The following is a 23,164-nucleotide window of genomic DNA, read 5'->3' as shown; positions in this document are numbered from 1 at the left end:
AAAAAAAAAAAAAAAAAAATCAAAAAAATTAGCCAGGTGTGGTGGTGCGTGCCTGTAGCTCCGGCTACTTGGGAGGCTGAGGTGGAAGGATCACCCGAGCCCAGGAGGTCGAAGCTGTGGTGAGCCACGATTGTGCCATGGCCACTGCACTTCAGCCTGGGTGATAAGAGTGAGACCCTGATTCAAATGTATCAATGGAAGCCTGAACTTATATATACAAGCAGGGACAGCCCAATGTCAGGGTGACCCTGAAGATTTTTGGATCCCCCTAGGTTGCACAGTCAGCTCCCCAGGGGTGAGGAGGGAGGACCATCCCACGTCGTGACACAGACAGATCACTGCAGTGTAGCAGCCTCACAGAGGCGAAGACAGGACAAATGTCTCCCAGAGCCTCGCTCAACTTGGTTCTCCAAACGCACCAACAGGCCCTTGAGGTCTGTGCAATGATATCACCACCTTCAGCACCATCACAATCGAATGAAAGCCTCCTGGACCCAGAAGCCCAAGAGGTTAGGAATCAGAAGTCAGAACAAACACACGGTTGAAATTCTCCAACAGGTTGTGGTATGTCCATGTCCTTAATTCCTAGAACCTTATGTGTGAAGGTTCCTCATATGTACCCTGTGAATGTGACATTGTATGACAGGGAAAACAAGGGTATTTGCAGATGTGATTAATTAAGGATCTTGAGATGGGAGATTATCCTGGAATGGTCACGCGCACACATATCCTTACAGGAGATAAGAAGAGGGAGATTTGACCCATATGGACTAGAAAGTGCTGTGAAGAAGGCAGAGAAATTTGAGGCTCCTGGCCTTGGAGTAACGCAGCCAAAGCCCGGGAATCCAGGAGCCACAAAAGTTAGAGGAGGAGCATACATCTTTTTTCAGGCCTCCAGAGGGAGGACAGACCCACCCACAGCTTGATTTTGTGCCAGTGACCCTGATTTCAGACGTCTGGGTTCCAGAACTATGAAAGAATGCATTTCTATTGTTTTAAGCCGCTAAGTTTGTGGCGAATTGTTGTTAGGAAGCTAATACACAGGTCGATGTAATTTCCCCTGCTTCCCTTCCTTAGCCAGCATTCACAAAAAGGACCCAGAGTGCGCTCAGGGCTGTGAAGGGTGCAGAGACTAACAAGGTCCCAGTGAGAGCAGAGGGTGTGGTGCAGCTGCCTGTGCCTGGGTCACACGCCACGCTGGGCCACGTGGTATGGCAGAGTCAGACCAAAGCATCAGACACAGCGGGACACATCGAAGGCTGCTTGGGGTCAGGCGATGTTTGCACTCAGCTCTGAAGGCTGAGGCTGGCTCCCAACAGGCTAGGGTGGAAGTGGTCCAAGCCAAAGGCACGGAATGAGGAAAGACACTGATTTGTAAGAGACCAAGGTGTGCCAGGAATGAGCACGTGGTCGGGGTAGAGGGTGGGGGACTGGGAGAGAAGGCTAGAAAGGCAAGTTGGACCAAACCATGGCGAGGCCTGAGGGACAACAGCCCAGGAGCCCTGCTCTGCTGAAAGGTGGGACTGGCCTGGGGCAGTGCCTGCAAATGACAATGAACACAAGCCACTAAGGAACAGATTTGGAAATCGTATTGGAAATGACAGTCCCAAAGACATGACCCTGGTTTGGCCTTTGAGGAATTTTACTGCTGAGTTGGAATCCCAGCCCTGCTGGGGAGCTGGCACTGAATTACAGCTGGAAGGTCCATGAGAAGAGAAAACAAGGGGCCAAAGCAAGAGGAGGAAGAGGAAAAGAAGAGAGAAAAGAAGAGAGAAGAAGAGAAGGAAGACGTTGTGGGCTCCCAGGCAGCAAGCGCCCCTGCCAAAACCCTTGTTTTCCTCCCTCCACCCTTGTGCACCGCCCTCTGTGCCAGGGGACAGAGGCCCATGGGATCTGTGGTTGTCCCTGTCTAGCTACTGCTGGCAGACTTGGTTAGGCTGTGCCCTGGCCTGGGCCTGTAATTCTTCTGCCACTGTTAATGGGCAAGGAGCTGCCATCTATTCCCGCTAGAGATTGTGCCAGGTTTGCAGCCATTTGTATCTTGAACCTCGTAATTAGGGCAGGAGGAATCCTGGGGGCCAGAGGGCAGGCTCTGTTTGGATAAACTTGGCAAAGTTCAGCTGCTTCTCTGAACTCTTCCCGATTTGCGGTGTGGAGCTGAGAGGGCCAGCCGGTGACCTCGGCTTAGCCTGCCGACATGCTCTCAGGACAGGTTCCAGAGCTGCTTTCCCCGCCCCTTCTGCCATCACGGAGATTGTAGAGTCATAGATTCAGAGAGCACAGAGCTGAGGAAGATGTGCCTTAGTGGGAGTGGGGTGTGAGGGCAGATCGGAGGGGCAAAAGCCTGGGATTCAAGTCCTCTATCTGCAGGCTGCCCAGGCCTGGGAAATTCCATCACTGCTCTAGGTCTCAGCTAGCCCTGGAGCACTGGGAATACACCCCTGACCTGGCCCACCTCGCAGGGCTGTTATTTTAAGGGGCTGCAGGAGAAGTCTTCGCCCTCTATAAAGTGCTGCAAGAGTTTATGAATGGACGTGTCCTGGAATCCCTTGCCCAAGGCTGCCCTAACTTGCTAAAGGTTGAGAAATAAGGAGCCAGGGTAGAAGGAGGGATGTGAGGAAGAGTGGGGGGCTCAGTGTGTCCCTCCACCTCTGTGACCTGCACGGGCCCGTCCTTGCAGCAGAAAAGGCCAAGGTTTTGCAGGCAGGAACCTGGCAGGCCTCCTCGGCATTAGCGAGGCTCAGGGCACGAGTACACACGGAGGCTATTTCCCATATGTCTCATATTTAAAAGTCATAAATCAAGCTAACAAACCGTTAAATGAAATATGCTCCGTCCTCCTACCTTGTTAAATACATCTTTGAAACAACCTGGAAGGCCAGGATCGAATTTCGAATTCTGGACCTCCTTGGTGTTGTACGCCAGAAGTCGCTGCAGGAGGGGGGAAGAGGCCACCCAGCTAGGGGCTAGAATCTGACCTGCTGCGCTTCCCACCCAGGTCCTTGTCACCACACAGGGTCTTGAACACACATGTGTGGACACCCAGTCCTCACATCCGAGCTCTGTCCCCCCTCCCCCCCACAAAGAGCCAGCTCTTGGACCTACCACCAGCTCACAAGCCTCCTTCCTCCTCGGGCCTCGTGTCACAGGCCAGTGAGGCGGGCTATCTTTGGGAGGATGACCCTGGGGAAGAGGCTGGAAGAGGCTTGGGCCTATTTAGGTGGGACTCCAGGGTGAGATGGGTGGGACATGGGAATGTCCCCTTGGCTCTGTGGACTCCCCCAGGTCCACGGGGAAGGGGGTGGGGCCTCAGCAAGGCCAGCTCAGCAGGGCCAGAGGGGGGATCTCTAGGGCCTCTCCTGCCTGGGTCTCAGGGTGGTGCCAACTGGCTTCTAGTTGTGGCCCTGCTGCTGACGCGCTGGATGATTTGGGCACGTCCCAGACCCTTTCTGGGTTCAATTTCCTCACCAGTACAGTGAGATGCATAATTCTCTGTCTACGTCTCAGGTCTGGTGTGAGACTCCCAAAGAGAAAGCTGTGGAGGCAGGGGGTGAAACTATTCCAGTTTTTTTAAATGCCCAGAGAGAGTCAACAGTGTGTGTCAGGAGAGGATCGAGCACCTAGTGCCCCCAAGCACTGAAACAAGCTGTGTGGCCCCCTGTAAATGACCCCAAACCAGAAACAGAATGGTGACTGTAGGCAATACTAATGTGCTACGTGTTTTCGAACATCTAAAAGAGAGGACCTTAACTGTTCTTTCCACCAAGAATGATAAACATTGGAGGTGATGGATCCGCTATTTAGCCCGGTTTGATCACTCCACAATGCATACATGTATGAAACACCACATGGTACCCCATAGATATATCAATTATTATCTGTCAATTAAAAATAAAATTAAATGAACAAAAACTTGCTTAAAGAGATAATGCTAATTCATAAAAGAAGTGTAGCAACACCCAACGAAGGCCTGATTTTTTTAAAACATCTTTTGGGAAAGGATACTTTGGGTATCCCTGCTATGTTAATACCCTTAACACCCAGACAGCCTCCCCACACTGCTCCACAATTCAATGCAAGGAGGTGTGGTGGCCTTCTTTTCCTTTTTTTTTTGAGTTGGCGTCTCACTCCATCACCCAGGCTGGAGTGCAGTGGCATGCTCACAGCCTACCAGCGTCGACCTGCTGGGCTCCAGTGATCCTTCCACCTCAGCCTTCCAAGTAGCCGGAACTACAGCCATGCACTACCACGCCCGGCTAATTTTTTTGATTTATTGTAGCGATGAGGTCTCACCAAGTTGCCCAGACAGGTCTCAAACCCACAGGCTCAGGCAATCCACTTGCTCGGCCTCCCAAATTACTGGGATTACAGGCTAAGTCACTGAGCCGGGCCGGCCTTCTTTTCAAATATCTTGAAACTGACATCACTGGCCACAGGAGGATCAGGTTCCAGGGGCTAGGGGATGTTCAGTTTAGAATCAAGCAACAAGCCCACCAGCCAACATCTTGTCTGTCTTGAACACACCATCCTCAAGCCGGGGGAGTCAGGCCACCAAGAGCACCTTAGGGGCTTCCCGCTCGTTCATGTCATACAATCTAGGTTGGAGAGAGAGAGTGGGTACAGAAAGGAGGGCAGTCTGGGGAGAAGGCCCCCTCCACACTGGCTGAGTGACCTTCAGCCAGCCCCTGCACCCCTCTGTGTTCACACTCCCTGCGTGGCCAACGAGGGGCTGTTTGAGTGACAGCCAAGAACCACCCCCCCATGTTCTCCCAGGTACTGCTGCTGGCTGGTCCGGCCCCGCTGCAGGCCAGCTGCGGAGAGCACAGATCTCTGCCTGATTTATTCAGGTCCACTTCTCAGAAGCGCAGAGGTCACTTGGGCTGTTTGAGGGGGTGCCCCCCCAACGAAACCCCGTCCACTGCCTGCTGTGGAGATGCCGACAGTGCAAACTCACCAGGCACCATCCCTGTCAGCGTCGGTGCTGAGTAGCTGCCCTGTCCGGCGGGGGGGACGTGCGGAGGGTACCCGGGGAGGGTCGTGCTCGCCAAGTCACGGCCTGAGGAATCAAAGCAACAAATCACAGGGTGAGCATCTCCGCGGCCAGCCGCTCGTGTCCACAGCTCCCCAGACACTTCTGCACATTTGTCACGTCTGGACGCTGAACGCCAATGTGCCCCCAGCTCCCCCCTGTCGCTCACACGTGCCTCTCTCTCTTTCTCTCTCTCTCTGTCTTTCTCTCTCATACACACACACACACACACACACAAACACACACACACTCTGGTCACCCTGCAAAACCTGAACCAGGGCTCTGGACAATGCAGGTGCCAGTACACCCTGGCTCTGGCCAGCTCACCTAGCTTTCTACTCCCAAGGATGCCTTGGACTTCACCTCCACGCCATGCTGTTTCTGCACCCTCTGCACAAAAGTGCCCCTTCCCTCCACAGCCACCACCTGCCTTCAAAGACCAGCTCACAAGCCTCCTTCCTCCTCTTCCTCAAAGCCCCCTACAGTGGGCAGGGGACATACCCATCTTGGATTCTACAGCCCCACATCTGGCCCAGTACTGAATTCTTTTTCCTTTGGCCTAGAGCTGTTTTTTATTCAACAAAGATGTGAGAAGTGCCTCCTGGTACCAAACACTGATTTAGTGCTGGGACATGAAGTTAACAAGTGTCTATACCTTGGCTATCAAGGTGCAGACACTCCCAAAGTTGAGCATTTGGCTCCTGACCATGAGTCCAAAGTCTCAACGTACCTCTCAGCTGGGACACTGTCACCACTGATGACTAGCTTCATCGTGCAGAAGGAACAGTTTTTATGGGTGTGTGCGTTGGTGTGGAGGCCAAGGCTACATGGGGGGGGGCAGGAGGAAGCTGTCAAATCTTCCTCCTCAAAGATGGAGGGCATTTTTCCAGTAGGAGACAGGTGCCAATCCATCTGGTTGCCTGAGATGGATAAGAGGGTTCTGAGAGGGGAAGGGACTTGCTCGAGGATACTCATTTGACCTGAGGGAAGGCTGGGACTGGAACCCAGGTCTTCTGCCTCCTAAGATTGTATCCTTCTTTCAACAGGGGACTTCTCTTGGAGATCATGTCTGAACCCCAAGAGTTTCTGTTGTTGTTATACATGCTTTAAAACCTTGATCCTAGCCGGGCTCGGTAGCTCAGCCTGTAATCCCGCGTCTTTGGGAGGCTGAGGTGAGTGGATTGCCTGAGCCCGCGGGTTCGAGACCCGCCTGGGCAGCGAGACCTCATCTCTACAATAAATCAAAAATCAGCCGAGCGTGGTAGTGCATGCCTGTAATTCCAGCTACTTGGAAGGCTGAGGTGGAAGGATCGCCAGAGCCCAGTGGGTCAAGGCTGCGGTGGCCGGGAGCGGCCACTGCATTCCAGTCTGAGCGACCGAGTGAAACTCCAACTAAAAAAAAAAAAAAAAAAAGACCTTAATTCCCTAAATCAGAGATATGGAAAATCAATGCCTCACTGAAACACTCAACGTAAGAAGCCAGATAAAAAAACAATAAAATGAAGGAGGAAGAAGTTATTGATAAAGAAAAAACAGAAAAAAATGAATTAGGAAACAGAAATAGTAGATACAACAATAAATACAATCACGAATTGTTATTTGAAAAGACCAATTTAATAGACAAAACTAGGTTAAGATTCAAAAAAGGTACAAATATATCAAGATAAGGAATGAGAAGAAGATATAACCAGAGATAGGGAAGAATGATATTTTAAAATGTAAGGAAATATACTCCACACTAATAATTGTAGAAATCTCAATAAAAGGTACAATTTTCTAGAACATGAAAAATTACCAAAATTAATTCAAGAAGAGATAGAGAATACCAGCTATCCAATAACCTTAGATAAACAGAAAGAGTTGTTTTCTTAAAAAAACAAAAACAAATAATTGCCTTACCCATTTAGCCTCTTGGGCAAGTTTCTGTTTGTTTTTGTTTTTTGGCAAGTTATTTTAAACCTTCAAGGAACACATATTTCTGTTATTAAACTGTTCCAGGATATATAAAACTAAGGAAATCTTCCCAATTCATTTTGCTAAGCTAGCATAATTCTGATCTAAAAAACTTAAAGACAGCACAAAGAGTAAAGGCTAGCTTACAATTTACTAATATAGATTCAAAAAGTCTACTAATCCACTGATTGAGTAATATTAAAGAAAGAATAATATACCATGATTAAATAAGGCTCATTCCAGGTATGCAAGGATGGTTCAATATTAAAGCATTAGTCAGAACATCGTACTTATGTGTCAAGGGAGGAAAGTCATATAATTATGTCAAACATGTAAAAAAGGATTTAGCTAAAATTCAATATTAACTTCTTATGACTTCTTTTGTTAAATAAGAACTGGAGTATACTTCTTTGACCTTATATATCATACTTAATTGGTGAAATGCTCGAAATTTCCTATCAAAGTCAAGATCATGTCAAAGATACCTATTATCAATGTTATCACTGAAAATTCTGAAAGTTTTCGCAAGTACAATAAGACAAGATAGAGACATAAGGAGATAAACATAATGGGAGGTATAGGGCAGAGGGGACAAGATTACCATTAGCTGGAGATGTCTTGGGCCTGGAAAACCATAAGAGAATTAGTTCATCTACTAGAACCAGTGAAAAAGTTTGGTGAGACAGCTGGGTAATGGATTGTGTTACCTGCAGCCTTGTGTGGGGCTTGGCCATCTGGCTGGGAGTTCATCCCATTTCAAGTCCTGCCTCCCAGTCCACCAGAATGGCAGTGAGCACTCTGGGAAGCCAACAAATGGCCACATACACTTTACAAATCTCTCTGCTTCTGAGTTCCCCATTACCAAGGGTTCCTTTGCAATATCCATGGTTCCATTTTTGTCCAGTGACTGTCCCTGGAATCGAAGGTTTCACCTATGGCTGCATTAACTTTCCTTGGACTGATCACGAAAACAAAGACCTGGGTTATCACTTTCAAGGAAGGGAGAGAAACTGACAGCTTTCTCTGTCATCTCAACCATATGAATTACTGCAGTGTGCCAGGCACTGGGGCAGGTTGTTGAGTTGCATTATTCCATTTAAACTGCATAGCTTACAAAATTCCCAATATAAACTTTATGGCACTATGTGGGGAAGTCTCAGAGAGACTGTGGCTCAACTGAGAAAGGAACACAGCAGAGAACAGTGACCAAGAGTGTCAAGTCTGCCTGAGCTCAAATCTTTGATTTACCACTTATTAATCATGTGACCTTAAGAAAGTCCCTTAATCATTCTGAGCCTCAGGGTCCTCACCTATAAAATGGGGATAATAATAGTTAATATAGAAAGCAAACTGTGAGTTAGGTACACAAATAGCCATTTATTTATCACAATAACCCTATAAGAGAGCTACTATTATCGCTGTTTCACTGAAGGAGAAATGAAGACACAGAGAGATTAAGACACACAGCTAACAAATTTTAGAAAGTGAGATTTCTAACCCAATCAGTCTGGCTTGCAAGTCTTCCCCCTCCACCCTTACTCCGTGCCACCTCTGCAACCATGACAACATGCCTCTCTCATGAGGCTGTCATGAAGAGTCCATGAGAAGCGCATGGTACAATGTGGAAGACTGAATTATCGAGTCCAGTTCTTCACATCACCCTTTCCACCATCAGCTTGAAAAAGAAATAGTAATTCAACACCAGAAAATAGGAAAGATACAATATTAAAGTGATTTTTAAGCCAAATAAATGTAGTTTTAAGAAGAACAGAAAGAACCCTTTGCAGTTCCTCCCACTGGAGCAGCGTGAACACCTCTGCCCCTTAAGCTTGGGCTCAGCCATGCACCTTGCTCCAGCCAGTGCGGTATGAGCAGACACTGAGCACACAGAAACTTGGCATGCACTTGTGTGGCTAGGTGTGCCCCTTTGTGCTTCTCCCAGAACAATAAGAACATGCCCTGGTCAGCCTGCTAGTCTAAGGAGGAAAGGAGACATGTGGAACAGAGATGGACCCAACCCACCCTGGAGCCAAGCGCAGCCTGGCCAGCCACTCTCAGCCCATCCCCAGATGCGTGTGCAAGAATAAATGATTACTGTATTAAGGCCTGAGTTTTGGGGTAGCTTGCCATTGCTGATTGATAAGGCTTAATAAATGTTATCTGTTCTTACTGTCATCATTATTCTCTACTTCAGAACACCTGCCTGGGAATTCTAAGAATACCTATCTGAACCCAAGCAGAGGCAGGACACTGCCTGTTGGGAAACCCACAGAGGGAATTCAAGTCTCAAATCTGCTCCAATGGCCTATCAGGATTCTCCCAGCATGGAGATAAGGAGTCTGTGGCCTTGGAGGGTATAGGCATTTTCCCCTTCTCAGTCCCTTCCCTAACATGTCTCAGGCTAGGGAGCTAAGGGGATGATACTGCTCCTTTTTGCTCTAATCCAGACCTGTGAACTGGGACAGGAAACCAGATTAAATGTTTCTGAACTCGATATGACATCAAAGCACACATTTAAATTATTTTTTTTTACCAAGGAAAAAATTATTTGTATCATTTGCAATAGCACTGGATGTTATTGATGGCCTATACTAAATTAGCAAATAACTAAAATGAATTGATTTGAGTTCCTAACATAATTCCTCTTATGAACAGCACATAAGTACATCTCATCCAATTCATGCGTGACCTTCTCTTCCAGAGAGAATAACCAACACTTGGCTTTGCTTACTATTAGTAAGGAGTCCATGCAGCACCTTGGGACACAAGATGAGGACCACTCCTCCACTTTGCTTAAAATAATCCACTCTTTTCAATCCTGAAAGGAAGGGAAAGAATGGAAACCTACCCCTGTTGAACAGATGAGAAAACTGAAGGTCAGAAATGAGTTTTGACTAGCCAGAAGTCACAGAGTAAGTGCTAGAACAAGGACTTCAACTCAGATCTCAAGACTTTGGTTAAATACTTTTCTTTCAGGATTACTCAAAATGTGCCCTTCTAGAGGACTAGCCCCCCAAGAAGCTAAAACATTCTGCAAAGTCTTTATAATCAACAATGTGATACCAGCCCATGAATAGAAAACCAGTGGAACAGAATAGAAAGTTGAGAAATAGGCCCAACTGTATATGGAAATCTAGCCTATTATAAAAGTAGGATCTAAAATCACTGGGGCAAATATGGATCTTTTATAAATGGTATTAGGACAGCTAGAGAGCCATCTGGGAAAAAAAGATAAACTAGATCGATTCTATACGTTATACACAAGAATTAACTACCAATGGATCTGAGAGATACATGTAAAAAATAAAAATTATGCAAGTATTAGAAGAAAACACAGGTGAATTCCTCTCTAACTTAGGTGTAAGAAAAGGTTTTCTAACTGTGACTCAAAAACAGATGCACACAAATGAACTCAAAATGAATCAAAGGCCTAAATGTAAGAGTTAAAACTATTAAACTATTAGAAGAAAATACAGGCATAAATCTTTACAATCTTGGGTTAGGCAATGATTTCTTAGATATAATATAAACAACAAAAAAACTGGTAAGTTGGACTTCCAAACGTAACACTTCTGTGCTTCTAGTCACAATAGCAAAAACATGGAACCAACTTGCTGCCCATTGAAAGAGGACTGAGTATATTAAAATGTGGTACATATACATGATAGAATATTACACAGCCATAAAGAAGGATGAATTTAGAGTCGGTAATATTCAGTGATCCATCACAGAAACAAAGAACTGAGAAATACATGCTCTCACTCATAAGTGGACCCTGAACAATTATCATAGAACTTGTAAGAAAGGGATTGGCAGTAGTGGGAAACTGCCATGGGAGGGAGTGCGGGGATACACTTCATCAATAAGGGTAACTGATCTCAAACCAGGTGACATTACCTGTACAATGACCATTTTTATACCTAACTCTGAATTGTGCCCCACATCTTTAAAATACAAATTTTTTAAATTAAAAGATAAAATAACTTCTGTGATTCAAAGGATACTATCAAAAAGTGAAAAGACAACCCATAGAATGGAAAAAAAAATGTGCAAATCACATATCTGATAAAAGACTTGTATCTAGAATATATAAAAAATTCACACAGCTCAATAGTAAAAAGACAAATAGTCCAATTTAAAAATGAATAAAGGACTAAATAGGCATTTGCCTAAAAAAAAAAATTAAATGGTCAAGAAACACATAAAAATGCTCAACATCATTAGCTATAACAGAAATGCAAATCAAAACCACAATTAAACACCATTTCACATCTACTAGGATGGATGGTTACAATAAAAAAGACATAATAATCATTGGCAAAGATGAGGAAAACTGGAACCCTCATATAGTATTAGTAGGAGTGTAAAATGGTGCAGCCACTTTGGAAAAGTATGCCAGTTCCTAAAAAAAAAAAAACCCTTCAAACCATAGAGTTGCCATACAATCCAGCCATTCCACTCCTAGGTATAATACCCAAGAGAAATTAGAATGTAGGTCCACACAAAAACTTATACACAAATATTCATGGCAGCATTATTCATAATAGTCAAAATGTGGAAACAACTCAAATATCCATCAACTTACGAATGGATAAAGATATTGTATATCCATACAATGCAATCTTTGGCAGTAAAAAGGAATGACATACCAATACATATCTCAACACTAACATTTATAATGAACTTGAAGTCACTATGCTAAGTGAAAGAAGCCAGTCACAAAAAGACTATGTATTGTATGAATCTATTTTTATAAATGTCCAAAATAGGCAAATCTACTGAGACAAAATGTAGATTAGTGGTTGTCTAGGGCTGAGGGTGGGGAAATAGGGGGAAAAGAGTGACTGCTAATGGGTATGAGGTCTTTTGGGGGGAGGAAAATGTTGTAAGATTGGTCGTAATGATTGTACAATTCTGTGGTTCTACTAAAAACCATTGAACTATGCACCTGAGGTGGGTGAATTATATAGTATGTGACTTACATTTCAATCATGCTATTATTTTTAATTACCATCTAGTATTATCATCATCTTGAAAAACAAATGGTAATTTGACACCAAAAATGTAGGAAGGATATAAAGTTAAACAAATTGCTGTTTAAACCAAATAAACTTATTTTTATGGGAAAAAGATGCAATAAAAGAAAAGATTGGCATACTGGATTACTACACAAAAAAGCTCTTGGCTGGTAAAAAGAATATAAGCAAAGACAAATGATAAACTGGGAGAAATTATTTGTAGCAAATACCACAGATAAAGGGCTACTATCTTTATGTATCAAGAACTTGTTAAAATTGAAGGGAAAAGACCACAAATTCCATCAAAAAACGGGCAAAATACATGAACATAAGACTCACAAACATGTGGGTGTGTCTGTGTGTGTATACGAATGAGAGCCTCAAAAATGCTGAAATTTATTTATAAAAAATTGTGTATTTATTCTTACATGTTTAATCTTCAAACCTTCAAAGTATTTTCCATTTGATGCAACACACCTATCAAGACATTTTTCCACTGCTCAAAACAGTTTTTGAACTCATTCATTTTGATGCCTTTTAGTGTTTCTGCTGGTTTCTGTTTCATCTCTTCCACATCGCAAAACATTTTTCTTTGAGAACTTCTTTTATCCAGTGAACAAAAAAAGTCCTTCAGGGAGAGATTGGGTGAATAAGGAGGGTGGAGCATAGGGGTCACGCCGTTTTTTGGTCAAAAACTGCTAAATATTCAGTGCGGTGTGAGCAAGTGCACTTGTAAATCACCCAACATGAAATGGGCAAATGCGTTGAAAGAATCTCGAAAAAAAAAAAAAATTCACTGAAGCTGAGTACAGCTTCTCACAGCAATGCTAACTGGTACACTGATACCAGTGGGTTCCAAGAACACTTACCTAGGGGTGGATGCCTGGACTGCAAGGGTCCTGCCAGCCAAAAGGATAATTCTGGGTTTTTGTGGGTCCCCCTTGTGTGTGTGTGTGTGTGTGTGTGTGTGTGTGTGTGTGTGTGCGTGTGTGTGCGTGTGTGTGTGTGTATCTGTGTATAATGGCTCTTAAATGAATTGAAAAGACATTCAATTTCACTCATAATACCAGAAATGCAAATCTGATGCAAAATAATATACCCCATGTGGAAGGGGATTTGGTAATATCTTAAAAAACTACAAATGTGTTTACTCTTTGAACAAATAATCCCACATCTAGGGATTTACCCTGAAAATACCCCTTCAACAATACAAAAATGTGTGTACACAAGGCTATTCCCTACAACGCTATGTATAACTACAAAATATTTAGGAAACTCTATCTCTGAATGCCCAACCATAGGGAACTGGCTGAATACACGGTGCATACACACAGACGAGTATTGCACGGCTGCACAAGAGAATGAGAAGCTAGTGGACCTCAGCCTGGGAGAGGTGAGGCCCAGGAGCTAAACACAGGCCTACCCAAGCCCCTGTAGTAGTTACTATGCTCCCACTATCTCAGGTCAGTGCCCTTACGGAAGTCCAAGGTCAGGTTCCACATGATGACTAGAAGGCCTTGGAGGGACAATGGAAGGCAAGGGACAATAGTAGACGATGGGGCCCCAGAGTCTTGTGAGTTTGGAATGCTCAACAGATAAATAAAAGGAAGGTGTAAATTCTCAGGGTGTGTCTGGGGAGAGGGCAGGCAGGCAAGGCATGCTCCAGCTGACACCGGTGGAAGAAGTGGCTCCAGAGGGCAGACCCACCCCCAGGGAGGAGATGCTCGAACCAGCTCTGAGGGTGTCAGGCTTGAGGGAACATGAAGCCACCCTGCATCTGCTCTACCTTCCACACAGGTTCCCCATTGCCTCCTGAGCCTGGTAGGGAGGGGCGGAGTTTGGAGGCACACAGGCCTGGCTTCAAATCTTAGCTCCACCACTTTCTAGCTGTGCTACCTTTGGCAAGTAATACAAGCATCTGAAGCTTGGTCTTATTTATGTAACTGGAAAAAGAGGATGTTTGTTGGAAAGGAAACAGAACTTTCTGTGACAGTATTAAAGCATGTCTGTAAATACTTTGCTACCCTTCTCATGGTGGAATGAGGTCTATATCCCCTCACTCTGAATCTGGGCCACCTCAGTGACTGGACAAACAACAGAGCTCCAGCTTCCAGAGGTCCCCATGACCCAGGCCCTGGCCAGGCACTGTACAAGCCTATCTCATTCAATACTCACAACAACCCCATAAGGTGGATGTTGTTATTCCCATTTTACAGATGGAGACTCCAAGTAGTTGACCTGCCCAGGGTTGCAAGCAGATAATAATAGCTAAAATTTTTGTAGCACTTACTGTTCGCCAGGCATTGTTCTAATGCTAGGCAGTGTTTTCAACATCATTCACTGTACATTGTAGATATTAACTCATTTAGTCCTCAAAAATTCCCTAAGGTAAGCCCTGTTATTATTCCCCATTTTACAGATGTGGAAACTAAAACACAGGGAGATGAAGCATCTGCCCAAGTTCCCACAGCTAATAAGAAAGGGAGCCTTTTCTGGACCCAGGCATTCGGGTACCCAATTCCTTCACATTCCCCACTGGGCACTCATTTTTCTCCTATGTCTGAGCTGGAAGTCCACAGAGATCCACAGCTGCTCTCCTCTCTCCTTCCCCTGCATTAGCCTGGCACACAGTAGGTGCTCTGAAAATGGCTGCCAAGGTGAAATGAATCAAATAACATTAATACTACTGGTCAGAAGAAACTGTGGTACCCTTCTCACCAACATCTCAGGAAACCCTTCACCATGAATACCACAAAATAACTAGGCCTGATTTATCTGTTTTTGCTTAGATGCAACTTTTTCTTTTCCATAGAGCCCATTTCTAGGTAGACTCTCTCGATATACACTAATGGGGGGGAATGTGGATCCAATTAACTTCAAATTTAGCTCATAATGAACTTATCTCATTTTGCTACCAGCTCGGTTCTCATCGTGTGGCAGTAATTAACCACTGGGGGTTGTCACTCCCAGACACATGACACAGAGATCCTCCCAGCCCCACACTTCAAGCCCTTGCAGAATTCATTACCCTGACAGTGTGAAAACCCTTCACTTTGAATACCACAGGGCACCAACCAAACTCCCCCTCCATCTACCTGACTGTGTGTGAGCGAAAGAAGGAAGCAAGCCACTGGAGAAGCCATTAATTATTGTGAACAAGATGGGGGCAGGATGCTGGCGATGGCTTGATGGCCGGAGCGGGTCTGCCAGCCTTGACAGCCTGGGGCGAGAGGTTCTGCCCAGAGGAGAGAGATCTCGGCACACAAGGCCCAAGCTACGAGGGAATATGGCGGAGCTGGCTGGGAAAGGCAAAACCCCTCACAAACTCAAGACTCTATTCACTGGGGACTCTTAAGGTCCAGGAAGCCTGCAGATCTCAGGCAACAAGGTTAGCTGTGCAACCACAGTTAAACTCCACCTCCTTTCTGGGCCTTGGTTTTCCCATCTGAACACTCAAGCAATGGGAACAAATGGTCTCTGAGCATTTTTTCCAGGCAATGTTCCAGAAGTCAGTGGCATCATATTATCTCGGTGTTGATGGAAAGGAAGCTGGTGGTGGCTCCTACATAGACAGGTATGGCAGAGTCGGCCGCCTAGGCCTGGGCACTCCTGCCCACAACACTGGGGCACCTGAATTAAACCCTAGAGAAAGGAGGCTAAGCATGAGAGGCTTTAGAGGGAAATGGGAGTGGTTGACTTGCAAATGGAATAAAATCTTCATTTTATATATCATCCAGTTTATCCTTACTTGTATAAGAGATATGTTTTTAGGTTTTTCCAAAGTATACTTTGACATCTGTTGTAGGAAAAGGTGAACCATGCCAGAGACAGTGACATGAAGATTTTCAACAAACACCAAAGCAGGTGACAGTGAACAACTGCCACCTTAGGGGACGGGGGGAGAAGCAGCCCAGCACCTGGGACTTGGGGAGGGGATGAGTCCTGCCATACACACCTGGGTGGACAGTGTCCGTGCCCACGTAGTGCCTCACCCCCAGGCGCTCTCGTTCTAGCCGGTGTTTGAAATGTGTGATAGTTCCAACAGGGGCCGCCCTGGAGTCTCCCTTTGCTGGGACCTGCCACTAGGAAACGGTGTGCTGATGGCAGCGGGAGTGTATTTCACCCAGAGGGGAAAGGCGCTGGGATGGTGAGGAGCAGCCTACCTCTGCCTGCTGACAATGGCTGTGCTAATTGCAGCCAAGCTTATCCCGTCATTAAGGCAGATCTGGCAGGCTCCTAATGACAGGTTTATTAGCTATTAGTTTAGGCAGTGTTATTTACTTAGAAATAATATCCCTACGTTTCTTTTCCCCAAACTACTTAATCCTCACTTTTACTTAATTCTAACTGGCCTCTCTCTAACTGTCCTGGAGAGAGATCAGATCTGGATTTGTAGAGCTGGGAAGGCAAGTCTGAGAACCTTCGAATCAGGGCACTGTTGACTTGGTGGTCGCCAGCCCTCCCTAGTCCCTCCTTTGAATGACCTCGCCGACCTCCCTGGCATCCCTGGGAACTGTCAGACTCCAATCCTGAGTTTCCATTTCAAGAGTGTGTTTGAATTTCATCTGCTTGGCATTTTGGAGCAGACCCTGGGGCTCGGTCAATATTTCCACACACAGTCTTCCCGGAACCAGCAACTGTTGATCCAAATTAATAAAACGACAAAGGCAGGATCCTAATGAGTAAAGCGGCCCAGCCACGCCATTGCCACGCCAATGGTTCTGGGCCTCCCTGCCAGGACGGGCACAGCTCCAGTGACAGAAGCAAGGCAGTATTTACGACAAAGCATTGCCAGGGCAAAGTGGGCTAGTGCATGACTTCCTTCACATAGGCATTCACTCGCTCATTTGTGTATTATCGGACACCTGCTAAGTTCTAAACACCATTCTGATTGCTCTAGAGGACCCAAAGATAATAGTAATAACAGCTACAACAATAACAACTATCCTTCATGCATTACTTTCCATGAGCCAAACACTGTTCTAAGCACTTTGCATCAATTATCTCATTTGAGTATAAATGATCACTCCAGGAGAGATCAATCTTAACATTCACATTAGCCAGGTTCGGTGGCTCAGTCTGTAACCCCAGCACTTTGGAAGACCGAGGAGAGTGAATTGCCTGAGCCCGTGGGTTCAAGACCAGCCCAGGCAACTTGGTGAGACCTCATCTCTACAACAAATCAAAAATTAGCCAGGCATAGTAGCACTCGCCTATAGTTCTGGCTACTTGGAAGGCTGAGGCAGAAGGATCGAGCCCAGCAGGTCGGTGCTGGAGAGGCTGCTGAGTGTGCCACTGCACTCCCACCTGGGCGACAGAGACTTCAACTCAAAAAAAAAAATTCTCATTTTGCAGATAAGGTATCCAGATAGTAAGAGGTGGAGGAGCAGGATGCAAATAGATCTCGTCTCTCCCATACACACACAAAATTTCATTTCAAAACGCAAATGGCAAAATACAAAACATACCTCTCCTTTGACCAGCAACCCTACCTCTAGGACTTTACCTATGAAAATACAAAGAAAAAGTACACCAAGTCATTTAATGGGGGGAAGGTGAGAAGAGGGGAAGGGGGAGGGAAATAATCCAAGTGTTTATCAAAATTGCTGGGATAAATAAATTATGATACTTCCCTATAATAGAATATTACACTGGAAAGTGGGGATTGTGGAAAGATCTTCAAGGTACACTATGAAGTGAATAAAGCAAGGTGCAGAACATTGCATATGGCATGATTTCATTCATGCTAGTAAAAAGTAGGTAAAACCTACATGCTGGAGGATGCTTAAAAATGTTACTGAGGGCAGGCACAGTGGCTCTTGCCTGTCATGCCAGTACTTTGGGAGGCCAAGCGAGAGGATTCCTTGAGCCCAAGAGTTCGAGACCACTCCAGGCAACATAGCAAGACACTGTCTTTACAGAAAAAAAAACTTTTAATTTATTTTAAAGATGTGGGGTACCATTCAAGGCACATGAAAAAAAAAATTTTTTTTAATTGCCAGGTGTGATGCCAGGTGTGATGTGCCTGAGGTCCCACCTATTTGGGAGACAGGCGGAAGGATCGTCTGAGCCCAGGGGGTCGAGGCTTTGGTGAGCTGTGATGGTGCCATTGTACTCCAGCCTGGGCAACAGAGTGAGATCCCAACTAAAAAAAAAAAAAAAAAGTTACCGAAATAAAACACAAGGCACTGCTAACTTTGAGAAGGATTACAGACGGGAGGGCTAAGTCTAGGGGAGGGAGATTTATATTTCATTCTCTATTTTTCTGTGTGGTTTGAATATTTAACTACATGCATGTAATACTTTTTATTTCAAATTAAATTTTTTTATTTAGAATTAACTTTTTCTTAAGAACCAGACACAGTCTGTGCCCAAGGGGCCCACTCACAGTCTACACAGGCAGGTAATAAAGAATCAAGATGTGTGAAGCACAGGGCTCCTCCCTGCCCCCAGCCCCCACTGCAGCCGCTCACGGGCCAGGACATGATGGCAGGAATTCCTTGCTTTCAAGGACAGCATCATGACGCCAGCAGCACCTTGGCCAAGTCACATATTCAGAGCCCATGGTCCCACCAGCCCTCTCTCTGGCCAGCATCCAACCGTTGGTGGTGGCCTGCCCTGTGTACCAGAAATGCACCATCAGCAATCTCAGCCTCTACAACCTGGACAACAGTAGCCAAAAGGTGGGCACAAAGCCTATCCCTGCAGTCCCTCTCAGCACCTACTCTGGCAGGCCTCATCTTCATTTGCACACAGCGAGCTCAGTGGTTTGGCCTCCCAGTCCCCAATAGATTAAAAACAGCACGGTAAGAAAGGGAGAGACACATCTAGGGCCAGGCAAACTGACACTGGGAGAAATGACAGGTGACAGGTGAGCAGCAAGGACAGAGACAGGAAAACAGTATAATCAGACATAAGAAGTCCAAACCCCAGCAGTCTGGGGTGCTCAGCAGAAGGGCAAGCAGCCAACTTACACATCTTCAAAAACTTCTTTGCTGTATCAGGCAAAGTTCAGCCACGCTGGTGCCCAAAGATGAACCCAGGCAGGTGATGTCACTCCAGCATTACCATGTGCACCTCTTACCCGAGACACTGATATGACAAACTAGTGTTTGGTAAACTTATGTCATCATAATTAACAGGTAGAGAAAACACAATTGTCTTGGTCCAGAGTGATTCCCTGGAGAGCCACTATGCAGGGCATGGCAGCAGAAAGCCCTCCAGGAGGTCAGATTACTGATTAAGACCCACCATGCCCCACTCCACCATCTGCCCATACCAAGACATCTCCAAACCGGCTGGAGAACATTGAAGACATATCTGCCTCGCGATGTTTCAGAATCACAGAGTCCCAGGGCTGGACTGAAACTTGAAGGCCACCCAGTGTCCCCCTACCCAGAGCTGACAGCATGCCTACCACATGTATGCCCAGCATCTTTTGCCCACCCCCAAACGGTGGCTGCTGATGCAGAATGCACATCCCAAATCCAATGGTTTGGAAAGTCTGTCTTCCTGGGAGATGGAGTTTATGTAAACCAGATGATTGCTAAGTGGAAGAGTGGAATGAATAAAAGAATGCATAGAATGCTTAGCATTCTCCTGAGTGATTTTTAGATTTGGGGACATTAAACCTTTGCAAAAAGAGGTAATGTGGCATGATAGTTAGGGACAAGGGTTACAAGACTGGCAGTCTCTACTCAAATCCTGCCTCCCCACATGCTGGCTGTGTGATCTTGAGCAAGGTGCTTAGCCTCTCTGTCTCAGTTTTTGCATTTATAAAATGAAGATAATCCCGTCTGCCTCATAGTGTTGTTGCATAGGTTAAATTAATAAATGCATAAAGCCCCTAGCACGGGGCCCAGCACAGAGTGAACACTCAGTAAAGTCCCGTTATAAACTGTGCCTCCCTACACCATAGCCACCCTCAGTACATCCCGAAAGCAAAGCCAGGGCAGACTTTGGAAGTATGACTCAGTCCACGTCAAGCTGCTTTCAGAAATCTCCGATGGCTCCCCACTGCTTACACTGCTAAGAGCATGGACTCTAAGGGCCCAAGTCCCATCTGTCACCTTCCAGTTGTGTGGCCTTGGCAAGAGACTCCATGTTCCTTTCCTCACCTGTCTAAGGAAGGGGAAAGGGACCCAATAGTCCTACTTTGATGGAGTGACTAAGAGGACGGAGTAAGACAGTTCTGTGGACACAGGAGGCCAGTGTCTGGCCCCAAGGCCCACAGCCTGTTCACATGCGCCACGCCCTCCCTATCATGTGCCTTCATTTGTGGCGTGTTTCTGCCAGCCTCAGGGCCCAAATAAACATGTGAAGGCCGAAATGTGGATGTGAGAGCTGCAGAAGGAAGCAGGTGAAAGGCATTGGGAGCCGTTCACCCCCATCCTGTGATTGCCGCCATGTCTTTTGGATGCACGTACGATGAATGGAGAATAGCAGTGAGCACTATTGGGCTCTTTCTATCTGCCAGACACTCTTCCAAATGCCTTGCCTGCACGTCTCATTTAGTTATCAGAATAATCCCATAAAGCAGAAATGATTAGTATTATTATTGTTGTTGTTGAGAGGCTGAGACAAGCAATTAAGAGCACACACTCTGGGGACAGATTAAAATTGATAGTTGTCTTATAACCTTGGTCAGGATTACACCTCCGTTTTCTCCTCTTTAAAATGGGGCTCTCATACCACCCTTTTAGACTGTTTAAGAGGATTAATGACTTAGTGCACTTAAAGCACTTAGGAAGGTGTCCAGTCTGTGTAAGCACTCCCAGATGTCAGTTCTTTACCTCCAATGCCTGTTATTACTATCACTGTACAAGGGAGGCAACTGAGGCTGAGAGAAGATAAGTCATTTGCCTGAGGTTGCATAGGCAGAAAATGGGCCAGGGGATGGGGGCCCGTTTTGGAAACCCCAGCACCCTGTGCTCTTAACCATCAGGGTCCATTGAGCAAAGCCCTTCCTGGAGCTTGAATCTAGGGTGGATTTGAATGAAGTCAAGTGTGGTGGGAGGGGCCTGCTGGACCTCTCTAGCTAGTAGGTAAGGCCAGGGCGGGAAATGCAAAGTCCTTGGAGGTAGAGCCAGCCCTGGCCAGGGAGTCAGAACGCCCTTGACTTCCTAGCTGTACCTTCAGGCAGGTCTCTCCCCCTCTCTGAGCAGCCTCCCCTGTAAAACCAAGGATCACCCACCTGGGAAGAGTTCAACAACACTACAGAGACCTGAGGAATGTGTAGCATCAGCTTCAGCTTCGCTGCCCTCCCTCACGTTCAGCTGACAACCCACATCATTTTAAGAGAAAGTCAACAGGAAAAGTAACTACGCCTTTGATAGGCTTCTAATCCCTTGCAGAGGGACTGAAGCCTGTCACAAATCCTAAACCACTGCCTCGGCCCATCCTCTTCTGGTCCAGAAGGCAGCAGGATGGGAGACGTCACAGAGCCAGGCCTGGAACCGAGAACACGTAGACAGACAGTGCTGACTTTTGCAACACGGGCTCCCACACCTCCAACTGTTTCTCCAGACCAAGCAGTGAGGCCAGTCACAAGCCGTGGAGGAGGTGCACACTAGAGACAGGCAGGCAGGGCAGGTGCACTGCTGCCAGGGAAAACCAAGCCCGCCCCGCAGAGGCACCTCCCAGGGTGCGAGGCAAATTAATGTGCTGCAGAAAACACACATTAAATCGCGCTGCTGGGCTGGCGCCGCAGGCTACCGGAGTGCCAGCCCGTTCCTCCCTCTCCTGCTCTCCCTTCCCTGAGAAGTGGAGCAGGTGCCAGGGCTCAACTATCTCACAGAGTTACGGGCTGTTTCCGAGAGGCGCCAGCATAGCTCGGGCTCTTGCTCGCAAGCCATTGCCAGTTCTGGGTCTCAGTTTCCCCTTTGTAAAACCCAGCTACCGACCCCTGTCCTTCCTCCCTCATGGACCGCGGGGAGACCCAAATGGGATCACAGAAGTGGTCACCGGGGCCCCAGAGGAGGAAACTGCAAGCTGCACCGAGTAGAGGACATGTGTGTTCTGTAAGCCACCTCCACATCGCCTCAAAAACCACTGCAGAATTAAGGGGCACCAGAGCCCAAAGGATGCTAACAGTCAGTCATTCTGGAGTGGGGGTCAATCTGTTCCTCTGGGCCTCCAGGGAACTCCAGGGGCCTGTGGGTCTCTCACTCTCTCAACCAGTGAACCTCACTTCTAGATAGTTTACCCAAAGCTTCTCAGGAAGGTTCTATCAGAAAAAAGACTTTGGGGCCCAAAAAGAAAAAAGCAACAAAAAGCAATAAAACAAAATTGTTAACAACTGCTGGAACCTCAGTAATTGCCTGCTCTGCCTTGAGTGCAGAAGTCCCTGCAGGGACCGGGCCCTTTCCAGAGAGCCGAGCACAGTCAGGCCTGGGTCCTAGAACCACGCAGTCCAGATCCAATTCCTTTCCCTGGTTTTATCTATTTCTCTCCTGCCCTTCCTTCTCTCTTCACAGAACACCCTCAAGCTCAAGAAACTGATTATCATTTTTTTTTTCCTTCCAGGAGTCCAGGACACTAATGTCCCTGATGAAGAGAAGCAGGACACTTGCTCTTGTGAGTGGATCTAGGAATGCCAGCATCTTCTCAGGCTCTGCGGGCTTGGCCAAAGTCAGCGGTGCTCTGGAACCTGGGAGAAGGACCGAGCCTCCTTGAGCCTGCTGGTCAGGGCCAGTAGGGGGAACACACACAGTAATCAGACTTCACAGAACTCGCCACTGACTTTTTCCCTCTGTGCCACCAGCAAATGACTGTACCTCCCTGAGCCTCACTCTATAAACCTGCACAATGGGAGTAATACCCCTTGCTCTGCCTCCCAGGGATTCTGGGTTTTAGAAATGGAGGATGGAGAGAAGGAGAGAAAGAGAATGAGAAGGAGGAAGAAGGCAGAGTATTTTGGTTAAAAAAAAAAAATTGAAGCGCTCAAACATGTAACCCAATGTGGCATCAGCTTGGGTTTTAAAGTTCAACAGACCAGTGTGGTGGAAGAAGGCAGAGTTTTCTGGTATAAAAAAAAAATTGAGCCGGGCTCAGTGGTTCAGCCTGTAATCCCGTGCTTTGGGAAGCTGAGGTGAGTGGATTGCCAGAGTCCGCGGGTTCGAGACCCCCCTGGGCAACTTGGCGAGACCTCATCTCTACAATAAAT

General features: G+C 46.4%; 1 protein-coding gene across 9 annotated transcripts in view; it reads right to left on the bottom strand.

The window, feature by feature from the left end:
- Positions 1 to 23,164, bottom strand: part of PAX5 (paired box 5) — a 202,931-nt gene that overhangs the window by 41,206 nt on the left and 138,561 nt on the right. For 4 of the 9 annotated variants that reach the window (XM_008074152.2, XM_008074154.2, XM_008074156.2 and 1 more), the window contains one exon: positions 4,955 to 5,056. The exons of the other annotated variants lie outside the window; for them this stretch is intronic. In XM_008074152.2, the coding sequence (XP_008072343.1) occupies positions 4,955 to 5,056 (102 nt within the window). The remainder of the gene's footprint in view (positions 1 to 4,954; positions 5,057 to 23,164) is intronic. 9 annotated transcript variants of the gene reach the window in all.

Source organism: Carlito syrichta, unplaced genomic scaffold, assembly GCF_000164805.1.
Source record: "Carlito syrichta isolate Samal-C Ts95f unplaced genomic scaffold, Tarsius_syrichta-2.0.1 Scaffold316346, whole genome shotgun sequence".
NCBI classification, from domain to species: Eukaryota; Metazoa; Chordata; class Mammalia; order Primates; family Tarsiidae; genus Carlito; species Carlito syrichta.
The sequence above is the reverse complement of the archived record's forward strand: the minus strand, read 5'-3'. Positions and strand labels throughout refer to the sequence as shown.